The 19,673-nt window shown below is 48.6% G+C and overlaps 1 protein-coding gene across 1 annotated transcript; it reads right to left on the bottom strand.

The window, feature by feature from the left end:
- Nucleotides 1-13,589: 13,589 nt before the first annotated feature.
- On the bottom strand, nt 13,590-18,562 carry BAMBI (BMP and activin membrane bound inhibitor). The gene is made up of 3 exons (XM_072854543.1): nt 18,178-18,562; nt 14,823-15,113; nt 13,590-14,377 (listed from the first exon to the last, which is right to left on the bottom strand). Exons 1-3 carry the CDS (start codon nt 18,251-18,253, stop codon nt 13,959-13,961), a joined length of 786 nt encoding a protein of 261 aa, XP_072710644.1. The 5' UTR covers nt 18,254-18,562; the 3' UTR covers nt 13,590-13,958.
- Between the last annotated feature and the right edge of the window lie 1,111 nt (nt 18,563-19,673).

Here is a 19,673-nt window from a genome sequence, read left to right as displayed (position 1 = left end):
ATTAACTTGCATCTGTTTCGTGTTTGAAGTTTATAACACTTGCCCACTTTGGCTACAGTAGTTTATAACCCAACGCTAAACATATGTTCATGTTTACTGCACACTAGCTCTGAATCCTTTGACTTAGCATTGTATCAGTTCATTATGCCATTAATGGAGAGCCTCTGAGACAGGGCTGAAGCCTTTAGTGGCAATAAATGGGGGAATCGTTTGGAGATGGCTGAAGAGAGGTGGCCAGTGAGGACATGCCTGGCCTGATGTCCGGATGTGTTGAGCACTTGCCACCCACCCTGTAACCGCTGGGATTTTTAGCACCTCCAAACATGAAACCACAACAGCTTTCAGCAAAACTGCCGTGTGGATCTCCAAGAAGAGACTTAAATCCTGTGCCATCTTGGCTCCAGAAGCCCTCAGCACGTCCATCCTACTTTTAAACTACGTGCCCATTGACTTTGCATTAGGGCTAATGAGGTCTTCAAAAGGGTTACAGATGGCCAGGAGGGAGGGGGGGTTGTATAATGTACCATATCACGTATATAATGTATAGCATATTGCTAAGTAATACTTAACACCTGCCATAGCTGGAAGGTAACAGGCTGGTGTCCTGGCACCAGCTGAGGTGAATATTAAGGTCCAGTTGGCCATTCAGACCAGTTTTACATTCATTAGCATCAGTGGAGCTACCTCTGTTTTCCACCAGACATGATAAATCATGCCAACATCTGGCTGAAGTAAGCACACCGCCTCTTCATAGCCTGAGCCATTAAGGTGATGCCTAGATAAATGTGTTTATTTTTCATACAGATAACAGGATGCTCCTTAGAGCTAATAAGTATTTACTTTCTCTTACATTGCTATTATCTCCCTCATTGAGAACTGTAATTAGCATCATTGATCGTTTGTGTAGTTTGCCTTCTAATTTTTTTGTGTGCTATGGCTGACTGAAACTGCAATGTGCATTATGTCAATACAGGAAAAGTTATATTTGATCTCTGCCTTTACATTGTTTGGACTGATCTACCTGGGAGCTGTGCATGAGCTGTTCCTATGACACACCACAATACTTTACACTGTACATCCAGTTTAAAAGGGACAACCATACATTTTCCATCCAACAAAAATACCCTCCCTGCTAATATTATCACCAAACACTTGAATTAGCTGCTCCCACTTCTCTCATGGTTTCTTGATGGGGATAGACAGCCAAATCCTGAGGTTCTTGCTGGGGCAAGTTTCTATCACCAAACCAAAGGGCGGGTGGCATGCAGCTCCTGTCTGGGGACCCAGAGACAAAAGGACCTTCCCCTCGCTCTCACTCGGCACAGGCACTGCTCTCAAGAGGTGGTTTCACACCGGACATTTTCTGCAAGCATGTGATCTCTTGCTGCCAATTAAAAATGTCACAAGAGTCTTCCTGTTATTGACTATGTACAGCAAGGATTAAATAAAACCACAGCCATGACGCATAAGGAAATGCCCACTCATAGAGCCTGAGATGCGGAGATCAGTGTTGTCTTGCTGAAGTCAATGCCACAAAGCTGGTTTGTAGCAACAGATATCTGACCAAGCATCTCCAGGACTGCTGTTCTTCCTGTTTGGGAGAAAGCATCAGTTTACATCCATCTACAGTCATCCATTTTTTTCAGATAGCAAGAGCTACACAAATAATAGATTTACAATAATAAAATCTGTACAGCAAATTGGCCTAGAAAGTAAAATCCATTGCACAGCTTTTATTTTTTTTCTGGCTTCCATACACCCACGTAGGAGCGAGCACACGCTGACAGAGTCACGCTGTGAAGGGCCTCTGCTTTCCAAACAGTCTCCGAGAGGAAAAGCCATCCCCAGCACTCAAGCCCTTGCAGAAGGACCTCAGCACCCCCAGAGTGTGGCTGGAAGGGACGTCAGCTCCTTCAGCATCCCCCTGCAGAAAGGGCCATCACTAACACCAGACCAGGCCAGCCACAGCATCACCTAGCCAAGGACGATCCAACCCAAAGCAATTAAGCTTTGCTTCCCCTCTGTACCTGGCTGTGTGTGCCTTACACCCGGACTGCTTTTCAGTAGGAAGCAAACTGAAAGAGAGTCACCCCAATTTGTGCCACATTCACCTGCATTACTTCCTAACCTATTAGAAATCTGGAACAGGGAAAGACTCCTTATTTCTTTAGTTTTGCTTTTCTCTCATCTTGTTGGATAGGAAATGCCCAGACTCTTCCCTAATTTGGCAGAAATTCAATTCACCTAGTCTCAGACCTTCAGAGCAGAGAAGAATCCATTAAGCTCATTTCAGTTTGTCCTAGCAACGAATCGGTATATGGAGACATGAAGAAAATAATTTTGAATTACTTTTTCCATTATCTAGTTCTCACTTGCTGCCATTTCCTGTTTGCCTAGCCTGGCTTCTTTATTCTCCTTGCGTCCGGCCCATAGCAATTATCTCGATATCTAGGAAAAAGCATTAGGTTTTAAGATCTCAGGCTCCATTTTGACAAAGGCTTTGCAATCCAGAGACACTAAGGGGAGAGGATTAAACTTCCATCTGTTTGCCTTGAGGGGGCAAAGCAGAGAAATCAGAGAGAGGTTTCCAAAGATGCTCGTGTGATAACATTGCGCACTCACTAGGCAGGAAAGTCTCAGGTAAGACATACCTGCTTGGGAGTCATCCCAGTCACCAACTGTTCCCATTCTTAAAAATTCACTTTATACACAGCAGGCTGGGAAGATTCCTTCAGATCCCTTCCTCTGGAGTGCCTGATTGCCTCTCTAGACCCGTGCCACCTGCAGCTACAGTTTTTCGGACAGGAGTGAGGAAGTGGTCCGATCCTTCACGCAGCACGAACTGAAGCACCAGCGCAGCGTCTCCCAGAGGGAGCAGAGATCCCACGGAGGAGCAATCCCATCCCTTCGTACAGGTGAGCATCCCATAGCACAGCTGCAGCAGGAAGGGTGGCAGGACCACCACCTGGTCCCCTGCAGCACCCCAGTCCTGGGGCCACTGCCCCCAAGGAGAGGGAGTGCAGGAGCCGCTGAGGTCTGGCCCCTGCCCCGGGCGCTGGCACTGTCCCCCCTTTACAGGGACAGAGCTGAGTGGGGCCGTGACTCATCAGCCTCCATTCCCCTACCAGTGGCTGGTGACTAATTGTATTTACTGCCATTCTTTGTGTTTTGGGGAAAACAAACATAAACAGGCTTAACAGTAATTGTTGCTATGTCTCCACTGTTTCCTCCTTTGACCAAGTAGGGGTTTTCCCCTCCACCCACAGTTTTAGAACAGCATTTTAAGTCTTTTTTCTTATTTTTAAGAAATAGTGTGAACATTTCTTGGCTGGTGGGAAAAGAAGGAAGGAAACTCCAAGAAGTCATTTCTGATTGGGTGCAGACCCTGGGGAAAAGCTTCTGTAACCTGTCTACAGAAGAGGGCTGGTCTGCTCTGGGCAGCAAGCATTGCCACAACGCAAAGCAGATCGCTTCCCAGTACCCTGGAGAAGTCCCCATTGGCTCTGGAAAGATCAGCTGTAAGGCTGACGTCTTTAAGGACATGGCCCAGAAACACAGCACCCTTGGAAAGAGGTCTCCTGGCAGGAACATCAAGCATCTCAAAGGCTGGTCTGGAGAACCAGCTGCTGTCACACGTCCTTGCCTGGGAGGCACTTATGTTTGTACATACCCACATACCTATAGTCCCTTGTACATGTTTGTACATAAGCAGGTATCATTGCACATAAGTATACTTAGTGGGTATCTGGAATGGACCTGAAAAGTCCTTGAGACGTGAAGTCTTCTCCCTACCTGGAGAACATACGTATTGGCCAGAGGAAGCAGGGAGAAGAGCAAAGGATGAGTGCAGTCAATTGGACAGGGCACTCAGATAACTCAGGTTCTATTGAATATGTTATTAATTATATAAAAACATTACACAATTATAAAATAAATTATATAGTACCAATATATAAATTAATTACATAATTCCAGCCTCAGCCAGAAGACTGAGACAATTTTATTTATAAGTTTTATAAACACATATTTTTATGTATTTTAGAATATGTATAACCCAGAGCTCAGCAAGTAGGACACTTTCCTGAGAGACGGGAGACCTTTGGTCAAGCTTTCACTTACGCAAAACCCAGAGGACTGTTTAGTGACAGTAACGGCAGTGACAGTGACAGTGCCCCGGCAAGGCAACCCGACCCAGGCTGGCCCTGAGCAGAGGCTGCCAGCCTCTGCAGCCTGCAGTTAGGCATTTAATTCCAGGTTTAAGCTCATCTCTGTGCTCTGCCTGCAAGTTGGCCTATTTAAGGAGCTGAAATCTTGCTGTGAGAAACCTGCCCATGCTGGGCACCCAGCGGCTCCCGCTGACATGCAGCCAGCTCTGGCGATGGCTTTGCCCCTCTCCGGGAGCTGTGAGCTTCGTGGGGTGATGCCTGCTGCAGTGCCCGTGAAGCACTGGGCACCACGAGGCCCAAACTCACGCAATCCACAGACGTTATGTACGTGTAATACAGCATCACCGGAGAGCTGCGTGTAATTGAGTTGAATTCCGCGCCCTTCATAACACCGGCTGCAGCCGTCTCATCGGACACTTGCCCAGTGCAGCCATCCGCAGGCTGCGACCAAAGCCGGTCCTTCACCCTCTGCACGGGTGCTGAAGGCTGGAAGCCAACTCATCCATGCTGTATTTCAGTGCTGGGATGGGTTCATTTGTTGCTTTTTCTGCTAATTTTGTATAGCATCCTGATAGTCCTGATAACGCTATTGCCCACTTTACACATCACATCACAAGGCCTTGCTTATTACTACAGCTGCAGTTGTGGCTATTTTCAGGGAAGAAAATAGATTTTGCATGCTCTTGATCTTCCCTTTGTGCCGAATCCTTCCACTTTGGCCCAGGCAAAAACTCCCAGTCACTTTCTCTGGCAGGACTCCACTGTCCTGTTCTGAAACCTAGTGTTTCATGGCAATTACTCTCCAATTACTGCTATTCAATGGTTCCAGCTTTTTAGAAAGCTGTTGGAAAAAAATATCCCAAAAATCAAGAAAAAATGGGTTTAGTATCTGTAAGTCCAGGTGGGCAACTTTTACTCAAAGGAGGAAAATGGCTGGTTGTGGAGGAAATCAGTGGGATAAGATAAGTAAAGACTGGAAACTATACCTATATATTGTATTTCCGGTATCGTATTCACTGAATCATATAGGTAGCAGATCCCTGTAATCTTGCTGCTGGATGTTTCTATCAAACAGTGTTGGGACAAAAATCCACTGAAAGGATCCCCAGCTGTGATTAAGCAGACATCAGGCCATCTGTCCTGCAGCAGCGCTTTCCTCAAGGACAGACGACTCAGGAATCCCAATACTGGCAACTACTTACTTACAAATTTGTCATATGTAATGAAATACCCTGGAAACTATTTGCGAGCAAACAGTTCCCAGGGTATTTCATTACTCATTACAAATTTGCAAATTGTTCGTGAATGATCAAATATTAATATGTAGATAGGGTGCAGTATCAGAAGAGATCCAGTGTTTCCATAAGAGATTAGCCATGTTCAGTGGGCACCCGCTCGGTGCCGTACTCAGGACGGTTACGTCAGGCTCATCGATTGCCATTTAAAAACAGGAAATGTCACTGAATATTTGGCCATGTATTGAAGATTACTGGGCCATTATAATCTGCTTGCGAAGGTGCTGATAGGAGAAAGTCGAATGCCTCCCGCATGCGAGGAGACGCTCTGGGAGCACAAAGAGCTCCTGAAGCCCTCGGGGCAGCGGGTGCACTGGCTCCAGCACGCCTGCAGCCCCAAGGCGGAGCAGACTGTTTTTCTGATACCGTGTACATAACACTCCACCCAAGCCTCCCTGTGTAAATAGAAAATAAAGTCAAATTATGGCAGTAAAGAGTGGATTACACTGGTGACCGGGAGTGCTTGTGTATGTTCAGCCATAATCTACGATAAGGTGCTTGCCATAAAATGCCTCCTGGAGGCAGCTCTCCTGGAAGCTGCAAGATGCCAGCAGAACCACCAGCATTTCGCTTCACCCAGCGGGGACTGCAAGGGGGGGACTGGGGAGTGGGTCGGAGCTGCTCGGGACTGCAGAAGTCCCCGGACGGAAGGGGTCCCTCTCTCTTGCAGGAGAAAGACAGGAGCGTTGATTGCCACCAGCAGATATAAGGGGACGAAGTTCGTTTCAAAGAGGTAAAGGGTGACAACCTTTCTACAGACAGAACTGTCCCGCAGTCAGTAAAGCACAGCAGTAATTGGGACACAGATAACAGAGGGTATAATGAAGGCAGAGGTTACAGAACCCCACAACCCATCCATACTGCAGCAAAAAACTGCTGTAAAGCAGTTTTAATGCTAGCCTATAAACACAATTAGAAATGTAATGCTTTGGTATAGGATGTTTTTAAGAACAAAAACTTAGGGCAAGTTTCATTGGCGTTATGATAAATAAAAAAAAGTCTGAGCAGGTTCCAAATTTGGTGCATTTCTTACAAACAAAAAGAAGAACTTATTTCTGTCATCCGTTGATGCAGAAAAAAGTGTTGTCAGCTTCTGATATAAAAGCTACATGAAAAATCGCTTCCAAGGGAGTTGGTTTTATACTTTTTATTTATGAAGAGGAAGACCCTGGCATTTGGACCTGTCCCGTCCCGAGGTGAGGCTGCTCGTCGGTGGAGGCTGGCAGAGGCCGGCTCCGCTCGCCCATCCAGGAGCCCATCGTGGGGGGACCACGCTCCCGTCCGCCCTCCCACCGGCAAGCAGGCAGGTGGAATTGGGTTGGAAGAAACATAGTTGTGGCTGTCTCTTACAGTCCCCCTGGGGAAAAAAAAAATCAAATAAGGGAAAGGTTATTGCAGACTGATAACAGCCAGGGAGGCTGGGAACGGTACCTGTTGCCAGGGAGAGTTTGCTCCAGCACAGGCAGGGCCCCCTGTGCCTCCGGCCCTGCGGGGAGAGGTCGGGGAAAGGCATCCAGGGGAGGGAGGGAGCCGGAGAGGAGCACTGCCACTAGATGAGGAGCTGCGGAGAGATTGCAGCCAGCCAGACGGGGGGCCCAGGTGGTCAGGGAGTGAGATTTGAGGAGGGGGTTTTGTGGGAAAACCATTGCATGCGTTCATGTAATTAAAACCTTCGTCATCAGGCATGTGCGCGAAGGAGGTGAATTATGGCTGAGCGCGCAGCTTTGGGCACTTGGTAGCCTTCAAGAGCTGGTCTTCTGCAGGCTTAGCAATCATGTTGTGATTTCTTGTGTGCAAAATAATAAAAGGCCGTAGGTGATGGGAAGTTTTTGCAGAGAGAAATGACAAAGAGCAATCCCACCAGCAGCGAGACTGCTGCAGAAGCATCCGCGTTTCCGCACTTGCTGCTTTATGCTGCTCTTGCTTGTGCCAGGAGAAAGCACGGGGCTCCTGCGTGGAGGGGTGGGAGGATGGAAATGCATCACCCCACGGCTGGAAATCAGTCACATAAAGCCGCGGTGCCCATAAGCACAGGGCACGGATGGTGTGGATTTGCCGGGGAGCATTGCTTTGGGTTTGGGAAGCTAAACCAGGTATGACTTCAAAACCTTTAAAACGTGCCCCCTCCTGAGCACAGTCTCACCGTGCATGGGAGCCAGCCCAGCACCCCGTGAGCACAGCCCTCCTTTCCTTCATGCTGTCGGGGTGCTCCTCCCCACACCCCCTGCGGGAAGAACCAGCTGCAGCCCAGGACAAGGCTCCTGAGCCGGGTGAGAGGCTGCCCCTGACGAACACACATCCATGCTAATTTGCACCCCGGATCGTGTCCAGCGTGGGCCTTCACTCCCCCATTGCCTCCCCCAGCCAGGGCAGGTGGGCCACCGCTGTGGGGAAAACACCAACCCGATGACCACCAGTAGTGTGACTGAACGCTGGCTTTGCGGCATTAACTCTCAACACCCCCCCAAGATTTAACAAAGCTAATGCCATGGCAGGAGGGACCCCTCCGGAGCCTCCTGCAGTTCCCCAGCGCCGGGCCCGCTGCGAGTGCAGGTGCCCAGCGTGGAGCTCAGCAAAACCCTGCCAGCCGCCGTGACAAAACACCCCCCCTGGGACCGGAGTGAATTATGCACATCCTTAAGTATTTGCAGGATAGAGGCCTTAGTTCACTGGGTTAAAATACCAGAACAATATAAAACACCTCTGCCTCTGGAACCCACTGCACTTCATAAAAATGCTGGGGACCCTGCTGGAGCTAAGCCATTGTTGATAGCCATAAAAATTGGGTTAATAAATCTTCTCCCACTGATGAAATAGCTACTTCACAGCCAGAACTAAACAAATTGAGCATTTCAAAGCAACCTGCTTGACACAAGCCCTGATTTGCACACAAATGCGAGAATCCCCACCGCCCAGCCTGGGCAGGACCCTGAGCCCGCACCCTTGGTCCCTCCCCGTGGTCACAGCCAAGTGCCAGGAGGAGATGTGCTGCGCCAGTATTTTCCTCCCGACTGACAGGAAGGGGATTTGCCTCTGCAACCCACAGGCTGTTGGGGTGAAACGATCCCAAAAGCAGAGACCAGCCTGGCGCACGGCGGCCACGCTGGCTACCCCCACCGGCACTGCCGGGCTGACGGTCCCCTGCCAAAAAGTTCATCATGATGCCGCTTTTACCTTTTTTTGGTTGCCCTCCTTTTAAAAATGGAAATGTAATTAAAAGAAAGGCAAGCGCTCACCCCTTTTCACAGACACTATCCTGAAAGTTTAATCTAACACGTAAAAGAGCAATTAAAGAAGAGGCTCCGTTCTTAACAAGCTGTCTCAAGTCAGTATTCTTAAATGCAGCCAAGAGCCAAGAGGAGGGAAATAATATATTTCACTAGCTTATCCCAACTGCATGGCCATTGATACATCATAATAGTGTGATAACTAGAATAGAAGGAGAAAAAAAATACTCTAACATTCCAGTTTTAATAAAAACTTCTCAAAAAAGAAAGTCGCACCCTAAATTCATGCCAGTGTCTTTTTTTACGAAGCCAGGGCTGACTTGTTCTCTTCCCTCCTGCCTACAGGGAAGAGAGCAGGGCTGGGCTGTGGGGCAGGACCTGCTTCCAGGCAGAAATATTCAGTGAAAAATTGCATCTAAATATTGATTTTCAACAGAACTCACTATTTGCTTAACTGGATGTTATATATTTGCCTAGAGAATCACACTGGAGAAGAAAAAGCATGGCTTTAGGCCCTTTTAGCAACAATGGATGACTTACTTGGAAACAGTGATGAGCAAATCCTAAATTTTTCAAAGCCATTTGATTTGGGGCTCAGGTTTCCTGATAACTTGTTAGGATTTGGGTTTGTGAGACAGGTGTTTGGCATTTCTAACTCCCTGCTCCCTTTAGGAGACATCAAACCGAGCATTAAACTCCTACGGTCTTGAAAGTTCAAGTCAAGGTGGTTTTTGGTTTGCTTTTCCCCCTGAAGGTCAGTTCAGGATTGAATCCCTCTGTCAAGGTTGGCTGGAGAGCAGAAGGCTCTGTTAATCTGCAGGCACTGCGGCTCCCTCCTGGCTTCCTTCCCTTGCAGTTTGTTTTACTTCAGGACTCACCCCCTGGGATTGTAAAGGCTGCAGACGAGGGTTAGAGGTGAAACAAAGAAAACGAGGTTGGTTGTTTATTTAGAGGGAGCCAGAATTCGTGATGTTGGAGACACTGGGCCCCTCCCAAGAGATAATTGTAATTTTACAGCACCTCTCCACGACTTTTTTTTTCCAGAAATAAAATACAGTGACGGATCCAAAATACCATTTCCCCGAGTAACTCCTAGAACTAAAACAAGAAACAGTTTTTTCCTGCAAAGTGACCAGCCACTGGAACAAAACAAACATGCTTCCATTGATCTCCACGTGAGAAAGCATCTGAAAAAAGAAATAAAGACAACTTTGCCTCCTTCAGAGACCTTCTTTTATTGACTCAACTTGTGCCTTATTATGGAGGTCTTTTTTTGACCATAGATCTTTTTTCCTTGGGAGATAATCTGCTTACCCCCCTCCTTTTCAATGAGAAGGCCAAATTTTGCTTTCATTTATTCGCTGTGGAACCCCACTGACTGGTAGCTAACAGGCACATCCCATCCCACATGGGCAGCCTGGCGATATATTTTCCCTGTTCGTACCTCATTTTAACGATCACGACAGCAGCGAGGGAAGGTGCAGACGCATCCATTACACCTAAGGAAAAACTTTGCTCTTTCCCCAGGCTTTTCTGGGTGTTTGCCCTCCAGGGCAGCATCCACTTGCAATGAGATCGCTGGATTTACAACAGAGCAAGTGGTTGTACAACAACAAAAACTGGATTCCAGGGTCCTGATAAGAGAAGGTAAGCCGTCCTGTGACCAGAGCACTAATCCGGGGTGAATCCGCTGGCGTCAGTGGCTTTACGCTAAAGACACAGTGGGGTGAAAAATGAGAGTCGGAGCTCAGCTCAGGCAGCCCAGCTCCAGCACTCTGCTACCAGAAGTGGCTGCTTACTTTCAAGCTCTCCACACAGCCTGTAATCACCCAATATTGAAACCAGATTTACAAGCTCTTTAGAGGAGGAGAAGTTTGTGATTTCCAAAGCAGACGCATTTGGTATTTCAGAAAAAGGTCAAGCCCCCTGTGGAGTAAGAGGGTTTTAATAGAATCAGTTCAGCAGGAGTTAAGAGGAGACATACCAACCCAGCGGCTCTCAAAGCCCGGAGAAGCAGAGACGTAAGAAAAGCCACAACCATTATTGTTTTGAGGAAAGAATCAGCAAAAGAGAGAGGCACAGGGGAAGCTAAATTACATCTTGGACGTTTGATTTCATTTATTCCAATCCGAGAGACTTTTACAGTTAGAAATAGAGAGGGTTGTCCTTCTTATGCTCCAAGGCTTGCTGCGGTTTCAAAGAAAGGAGTGTTTGTTATTGTCTGCAGGGGAAATCTGAGAGTGCGTAGCACAATGACAAATCCAGGCTCCTAAGTCAAATGCATTTTAAAAGGATAGCCATCACTTACTGTCTCACCTCTTTGGCCTCCAGACTCTGGCCAGGCTCTTCAGCTATTAATGTTTGTTCCCTGCCTCACGAGGTCGCATGCAGTGGGTGTCTAGGACTGCCTTGTTCCACGCCGGTACAGCACCCAGCAGCCAGGAAGCCCATGGAACATCACTAAGGTCCCTCTTTGTCACAGGAACACAGGTTTTCTAAAAAGTGTAATGGACAGCTGGTGTTGCTGAGGTCTGCAGGTAATATAAGCAGCCACTACAGAAATACTAGTGATGCAGATGGCTACTGCTTGCTCCGACACCCTTCGGACTCTGCAGTCAGTAGTTTCAGTGAAAAGATTTGGGGCTCATTCCGTAACTCGCATAGCTGCTGCCAGACAGACACCAGAGCTCATAACATAGTTTCCTGAATATATGGGCTTTAAAATAAATTGGAAATCCAGATTTAATCCTTAGAAGACTCAGCCCAGAAACTTCTGGGCCATATCAGCGACCACACCTAAACTATACGTACTGCACCAGGTAACAGAACAGCCCCGGGAAGTGGCAGCTGCTAACCCGAGTGCCATCCCCAGCGACTCTGTGGCCCTGCTCCCAGGACTGTAGGGGAAGGCAAACAATCTCTTCTCTTCTTTAAAACATCTTCACAGCAAGGGGCCAATTAGAGTATCCTGGTCTTACTAGCCTTTTAATGGCAAGCATAAATAGGCTCTTATGTATTCAAATGGGCAGCAAATGAGTGGTGAAGGTCACAGGATGCTTAAATGACTATACAACATGCTCCCTCAGATTTCTGGAGAAAGCACTTGAAAGGTTTAGCCATCAGATCTTCTAACTCGTCTAAGTCATCGGAACTACTGGTGCAGCTACGCCTGACAGTATTTCAGGTTTGTCTCTTTCAGCACCAAGTTCCCAGCCAGTCATTCCCAAAAATAATACACTTGGCAGAGCAGACAACTGCCCTAGACTTTCAGATGAGTGCAAAGGAAGGGCAGAGCTCTTATAGGAAAGCAGCACTTTGAAAGGTCAGCCAGAAGACCACAGGCCAGATTCCAACAGCAGTTGAAGCCACGTAATTTCTTAAACTTTATTTCTTAAACTTTAGCAGCAGAAAAAGGTAGAAATCGGAGAACGTAGTTCTCGGCATTAAAAGTAACTCTCCAGGCACTTTGAGGAAGTAAGAAGAGTCAGCAGCTTGAGGTACATAGATGACACTAATCCTTCTAAACTACACTTTAATATTGCAAGCATGGGCACGGTGGGACCTTGGCATTGCCAAGGCTCTCGCTGCACTCAGCCGGTAGGAGTGTTTAACTGTATGGGTAAGTTTGCAATATCAATTCCTCTGTTTGCACAGCCAAGTGACCAACTTATCTCCAACAAGCCTACCACATAGTTTAAGTGTACTTTCAGGAACACCAACATGTGACTTAGAGGGGCAAGTTTCCCTTGCTTACACCCCTTTGCATTTCAGGCTGCATGTCCCAAAGCAATTTACCATAGTAAGCCATATACCAGATCAGAGCACTGCTGCAAGGTGGTTGTAACCACGTTTGTGCCATTGCCTTTTCACTGGTGGCAGCAGTAGGGGCTCAACTTTACAACCAGAGCAGGAGGCAGAAGCATTTCTAAAGCTATTTAAAACACAGATGAATACTAGACTCTTGCCAAGTTTTATCTCCTACAGCAGCATTTTGGACACTTTTCACTATGACGTGACATCTGCCTTTTAAGCAAGTCTACTTTAATTACTGCAACAAAGTCTAATAAAGCAAGAAAAATAAATACAATGAGCTCTTTGGATAATCCAGAGGTTTTGTTTGTTTTCAGCAACTAGGCATTGAATAAATGAAATGATCAAGTGAAGCCAACTAGCTGAAGGAGTAAGAAACAACTAAGTGCACAAATACTGTCAGGGAAGAAAAGCCACCTATACAAGAATAGCATAAAGGAGGAGCCAGAGATTGAAGAGTACACTGTTGATTCTTCAGTCCCAAGAAGTAGCAGCATGTGATACTGAGTTACACTATAGAAGAGCAAGGCAGATGTTTTCCACTGTACCCAGAGGGGTTATCAGCAGGAAAAAAAAATTATACACAGCAGAATAGGCATTGTGGTTTGGGGGTTTCCCTCCCCTTCCCCCCCAAAAAAAAAATTTGAGAGTAAAAGGTACAAAAGGAAAAAAGACCACAGAAAACAAGAATTGTGAGACAAGGGAGGGAGGAAAACCAGCTCTAAAGGATTAGGAGCCACTTTCTGATGTGTTTTGCACAGAGAGAGGAACCACTTCATTAATAGAGAGGAAGAAACAGTTATCACAGAAAGCTGCAGAAGAATTCACCCAGATTATGAGCAAAATGCGATAGCCAAGAATTGAGGATGTGGGTTCACTGCTACTTGAAGTATTGAATGATAAAGCTGCCACCCTCCTTCTGGAATAACCACCTAATTTCCCTCACAGAGTAGGCAAATACTCTTGTTTTCAGAATCCCATTGTTATGCACAGCATTACCATGCATACCACCCTGATTTGTTTCCTACCACCCCCCCCCCCAAAAAAAATCGTTTTCCAAAACAAAAAGTCACAAGCAAGTTTCAGACAAAATATATATATTTAAAAAAAATCTTTACAATAAGTCAGGAAACATAGGAGCTTGCATACAGTTTATTATAACTCAGTTCTCAGCTCCCTACAGTTCAGATAACCCTGGTGACAGTGTTTACAACTTCTAATTCTTGCTTTCATAACTTTAAAGCAAACAATACATTTGAGTGTATTTTACTCTGTGCAAATAAGACAACTTTTGGAATCCTTCAGAAGAAATATCCAAGATTCTGTTTGCAGAGGTCCTTTGTTTCTCAAAGATGATTTATGAGAGTTTTTGTTTTAAGATAAAGTGCTCCTGTCCAGCAGAACCCAAAGGCCTTCAAGAGTTCAGAGAGTAAGTTTAGCTCAGATTAAAAAATAATTGGTCATACAAATTCCAGCTTCCCATGTCCGCTGTACATTCCCCAGTGGACTAACGACAGAATTTTATCATTGCTGAGGTCTGAATGTCTCATTTTATCACAGGTCATGCAGCAGTTCTCGTGACCAGTCACAGGCACCATGCATTCCAAGTCCAATTTTGCCACCTGCCCTTTTTTTGAATGATGTCCATGAAAACTATAGTGCAAACGGGAGAGCATTTGCTGTCGTTGATCTTGCAGTCTCTTATTTTCACTCCTGAGCATCCGCAAGGCCAGCATGATAAGGAGCACCAAGATTAGCCCACCAGCTATAGGAACAGCTATTACAGCTGCCCTGAACCATAACTCTTTCGAAGAGGTCAATTCCTGCACCTTGGTGATGAGATTCCTGCTGCTGTCATGTTGGTATCTGCTCCCTTGTCCTGTGAAAGGGAAAGATGTGAAGCTTATTTCAGTATGAGCAACTGGTTTATATATAAGCAACTCCCTTAAACACCACACTGACAAGTTGAAGGAGCCACACCTACACGCTCTGCAGTATCTACAGAAAATACTCCTATAAAGAAAACGATGAGTTTCTAAGGCTGTTTATAACATGGAATTTCTTACCCCGATAGCTGATTTAACTAGGAACGCCACTGCTACTGCTTCTTAAAAGCAATGTCAAGTTGACAAGACAGACCTCTAATATTAATGCAGACAAAAAAGCTACTCAGCTGAGATGCTCCCCTGCATCCCAGCCACCCACTTCTCCCTCTGGTGTCTCTACTTACATTAACAACTAAATCAATAGCAGACATACAAGGTTTTAACTCTCACCAGCCTGATGGCCAGAAGAGATATTTCACTGAAGCTTCCTTGCCCTACCTGAAGTATCACCCCTGGAAGGAGACAAAACATCATGTAGTCCTCTGTAATTGCACATATCTTCATGGCAGCATTCCAATGTGGACATGGTGGTGGTGCCAGAGTGGTTTTGTGCTTGTTTGGCTTGGCAGATGTCAGCTGTGCTTGCAATAGAGTCCAAGCAGCCATGAGTAAGTGGGGAATGTGTATTCTGAGGATCAAGCAGTCTGGAGAAGCAGGCACTAAGCTCAGATTTGCACATGTAGCCAGTTGCAACACAGTGTGCAGCATCACAGTAGCATCTGATTTCACCTACAAAATAAAAATTGTGCAAGAAAGGTAAGAATTTGGTCCTTTAAGGACACCTCATCAGGTACTCTTATTAGCCACAAGCATCGCACAAACAAACTCAGTGCCACTTTTGGGGTACTCCTCTAGACTGTAAATCCACGAGAGCAGGGGTTGTTTCCTTCCCATCACTGTACAGTGCCTACCTCCTCATAACCTTAATCCCTGCAAATGCCTTGGGGCACTTGCTTTAATTACTAGTACTATAGTCCTTTGAATTAAAGCAAGAACATTTCACTAAAACAGGGATTGGGGGAGGGCAGAGAAGGGGGGACGAGGAAGGTCACAGTGGCTTTTTTCCCCCCCCAAGGTAAATAACTAACAAGACCATTTTATAGCTATTTCCACTCACTGTCAGCAGTTGCATTAAACCACATTTAAAATTAAATCCCAGTTTTAAAAGCAATACACACCTTCAGTCCTATAAGGAAGTCACATCTATGTTTTAAACCATTACTACAGGAACAGCATTCTATTTTTATAAAGGTAACACTTCTTTTAACTGGGCATAAGTACACAACAGAAATACTAGGTTTAAATATTTGTGAGACAAATGAAAAAAAAACAGAACTGCTGAATTGTTTATTACCTCTCAATACCGTGCCAAAATTTAAAAGGTTTAACTAACACCTTATAAAGCTATTAGCTAGAACCGTTACCATCTAAGTCTCCCAGTCAAGAAGGTTTTTACTGTGTGAAACTGGGCAACTATATGTAGTTTCTCCAGAAAGAGAAAAATTCTTTAAGTAGCCATTCATGCAAAAAGGCTTTTTTATCAGTATTATAAAACAGAAACAGTGCAGTTTATAATTAATCTGTTCACCAGAGTCAATGTCTCTCAACTCAAATGTAAAGTTATTAAATGGGGTGACATTGAGGGGCTAAAAGCTCCCCCTCACCCCTCCCCAATTTTGCATGCAATCCAACATGCAGTCAAAAGGGGAAACACTTAGACTGAAAATCCTCTACCGGCTCTATGAAAAATCTCTCAGGAAACCTCAAAAATTTCTGAAGGAAGCGATAAAAAAGTTCCCTTCATAAAACTCTTCATTTTGTGCTCTCCAAACTGCTCTGGTACGAATTATACATGTCCAGTGCTGTAGGGAAAACTTGCTCTTTCTAGGCAAGTTGCAACTCAAACATAATTCAATGTGCCATCGATCCAAGGTTTAGGAGGAAGCCAGATTTTGGAGCCATCCTTAGAAAAGTGGACTTAAAACTACTTCTAATGTGCCTGATGTACTTGCCATCATAGTGGCACCAAGGCTTTCAAAGTCTACTGAATTGTCAGATGTCTTCCTTCTACAGTCTGCACTTCAAAAAAAAAAAAATCAATCTAAAGGCTTCCCTGCTGCCACCCCTTCTTATGATGCTTCCTACCACCCCATACCTAAAAAAGTATTCTGAAAGATGTTAAAAGTCATCCCAATCAAGTTAGCTTCCCCTCTTCAGCCCACCTTAATACTTTCCCCAAAATGCTACTGCGGGCTCCAAGCCTTGAAGTTCCCGCTGCTCTTTAATAACTCTGCTTAATAGAAGCCAAATGATGGAGTGTCTCAGTGTCTCCAGTCCAATTCCCTTGGGCTTTTAGACCAAGTAACCTAATTTTTCGTGAATTCACACACACTGTCATCCAGCGTGCTATGGAAAAAAAGACTCAATTATTTTCTAAGTATTCTATGCTAGGTCTTCCCCCTACCCCCTCTGAAAAAATAATTTTCATTATTTTCTCACTATATGAGAGTTAAAAATAAGATGCAAACAAGGAACAGCACCAGAGCTGACAGTCCTTTCATGCGTCTCAGCACAGCACGGGAAGAAAGTGAAACAACACACATACTTCCATTTTAACTGTTTATACAATCACGCTTAAAATTCTACATTTTGTTGACCCAAGACAATCTCATAAACAAAGTCTGACAGGCTAGTCATCAGGTTAATTCAACTGCTTTTTAATTAAAGCCACGTTTTCAGTGAAACAGAATGGACTTTGTATTACTGTATTAAAACTGTATTTCTGTCAATTCATAAAGTTTCTTCCTGTGCTATGCAAAAGGCCAGAAAGGGTATTTAGTATTTTGAAACAGTGAACAATGCCCTTCTGTTCCCTCCTCTTTCTTGTTACTGTATGTAGCTATTAAAGAAAAATGTCTGCTTTTAGTCAAGATGGCTACAGGAGAGACTGCAGGCTTCTCTTAAAGCTTTTGAAGTCAACAGCAGCCAGAAGTCTGTGATCCCCTAATTATATCATTATCAGGCACATAGTTTCAGTATCTGCGACTTCACATCACTCAGTCACTCCCCGTTCTGCCCGCTTTGATGGGGCCAGCAGGCTCCCCCCTGCACGCTGCAAGGGCTGTTATTTAGGGTTAATTACAGCCTTCCTTCCAAAATAAATAAATACCGTCGCACATCACCGCCGCGCTAACTTCTCCCTTAGCCTCCTCCCCGGAGCGCGGCGATTAGAGGCAGCCGGAGGGTCGCCCCTGCCCGGGAGGGCGCTCCCCGGGCGGCCAGCCCCCGGCCCCGCGGCGGGCGGGTGACAGGGCAGGGCGCGGCCGCCCCGCGGCGCCGCGGGCTCGCCCGGGGCCGGGCCGCCGCTCCCGCGCTGACAACCGCGGGCCCTCGCGCTCTGACCCACCGGCACCGGCGGCCAGGTGGGAGGGGAGGAACCGGAGGGGACGGGACGGGACGGGACGCGCAGCCCCGGCGGCTCCCCGCCACCGCCCGCCAACAGCGGGGCGGCGAGGGGCTCCCGAGGCAGCGCGGGCCCCGCCGCGACCCGCTCCCGCCGGCCTCGCCTGGGGGGCGGCCGCGGCACCGGCCCCGCCGCGCTGACACCGCAGCCGCCTGAACGGCTCCCCCGGGCCAGGGTGCCCTCAGGCCCCCGCGCCCTGCTTCCCTCAGGCACCAGGCCCCCTCAGGCGTCCCGCTTCCTCAGGCGCGGCTCCCCTCAGGCACCGCGCTTCCCTCCGGCGCCGGGTCCCCTCCGCCTCCCCCGGCCCCAGGTCCCCCGCCGCGGCCTCACCTCTGGTGAGCAGGACGGCCATGGCGCACAGCTCCAGTTGCAGCCAGATGAAGATGTAGCTGGAATGGCGATCCATTTACCCGCCCGCCCGACCCGCGGCGCGGGGCCGCTCGCCACAGCCCGCAGCGCAGGCACGGCCGAGCCGCCGCCGCCCGCCCCTGCCCCGCCGGCGCACCGAGGAGCCGCTCGCCCGCGGGCAGAGCCGTTGCGCGGCCACCGCTGCGGCGGGCAGGGGGGACGGCCGCGGCGCTCTGCCTTGCCTTCCCCTTCCTCCTCTGCCGCGGCGGCGGCGGCGGCGGCGGCCCCGTCCCCAGGAGCAGCAGGAGCAGCACGCTCGCAGCTGAGACCCCGCGGGCCGGCGGGCGCTGCCTCACTGACACGGCGGCGGCGCCTCCCGCCCCGTAAATACCGCCGGCGCCGGGCGCGGGCCGGGCCGCCGCGCCCCGCCCCCTGCACCGCCCCGCCCCGCCCCATTGGCTGCGCCGCTCGGAGGCGGGCGGGGCGCGCCGCGGGCAGGGCAGGGCCGCCCCGCCCCGCCGCTCCGCCCCCCCGGCGCCGGCGGCCGCGGCCCCGCGGGGCGAGCTGCGCGCCCGCCCGCGGCGCCCCCGGGCGGCGGCGGCGGCGGCTGCGGGCGGTCCGGCTGCGCGGGCCATTAGCCCCGCTTAATTCAGTGGTGGGCACTAAGCGCCGGGCCCCGGCCCCGGGCTGCGCGGGGCTCTGCCGAGACCGCCATCGCTGGCGGCACGGGGCGCCCTCAGTCGCGGCATTAGTTCCGGGACTCGCCGGGGCCGGTAGGGTGGGCCCCGCGGAGATCCCTCGAAATAATCCCCCTACGGAGGCAGCAACGCCCGAGTTGCATAAGCAAACGTGATGGCTCTGGCTGCAAGCTTGGCAGGGCCGCGTCTAATGAATAGACAGCACTGCAAACCCCTTGCCTCACGATGAAAGGCAGAGCCGAAATTAAAGGAGGCGAATCCTCCCCGTCTGCGCTCGCTGCCCCGCGCTCACGGCGCTGCCACCGGGCCTTCGGCGCCTACCTGCTGCCAGCCCCTCCCCTGCTCCTCTGCTCCTGACACTCAAGGCTATACGAGGATGCAAAAGTGTTGCAACACCCGGGATGCTAGAAGCTTCACTGCAGCCAGGTTTTTTTTCCAAGGCTGTGAAAAACCTACGTTTGGGCTTGATGCGGCGCGAAGCTAAGAGCAACTCGGCTGAAACCAGGGTGCGGCTGCGGTCTCCGTCCCACCGGGTCCACGCCACTCTCACGGCCCGGGATGCACCTCCCGCTCGGCCCCCCGCGGTCTGCCACGCTGCTGTCACGTCCCTGCAGCAGCGGCAGGCCCGTGGGGCAGAGCCGTTCGCAAATACAGCCCACAGTAACTCCGCTCTCCTTCCAACGTTTCCTTTCGAGACGCAGCTGTTGGGGACGGCAGCTCAAGGTGATGTTCCACCTCCAGGCTCTGACACAGCGCCTGTAGGTCGTGTTTAGTCTGGAC

The sequence above is a fragment of the Ciconia boyciana genome, chromosome 2, assembly GCF_034638445.1.
Source record: "Ciconia boyciana chromosome 2, ASM3463844v1, whole genome shotgun sequence".
In the NCBI taxonomy this organism is placed as follows: Eukaryota; Metazoa; Chordata; class Aves; order Ciconiiformes; family Ciconiidae; genus Ciconia; species Ciconia boyciana.
This window is presented reverse-complemented; position numbering and strand designations above follow the sequence as displayed.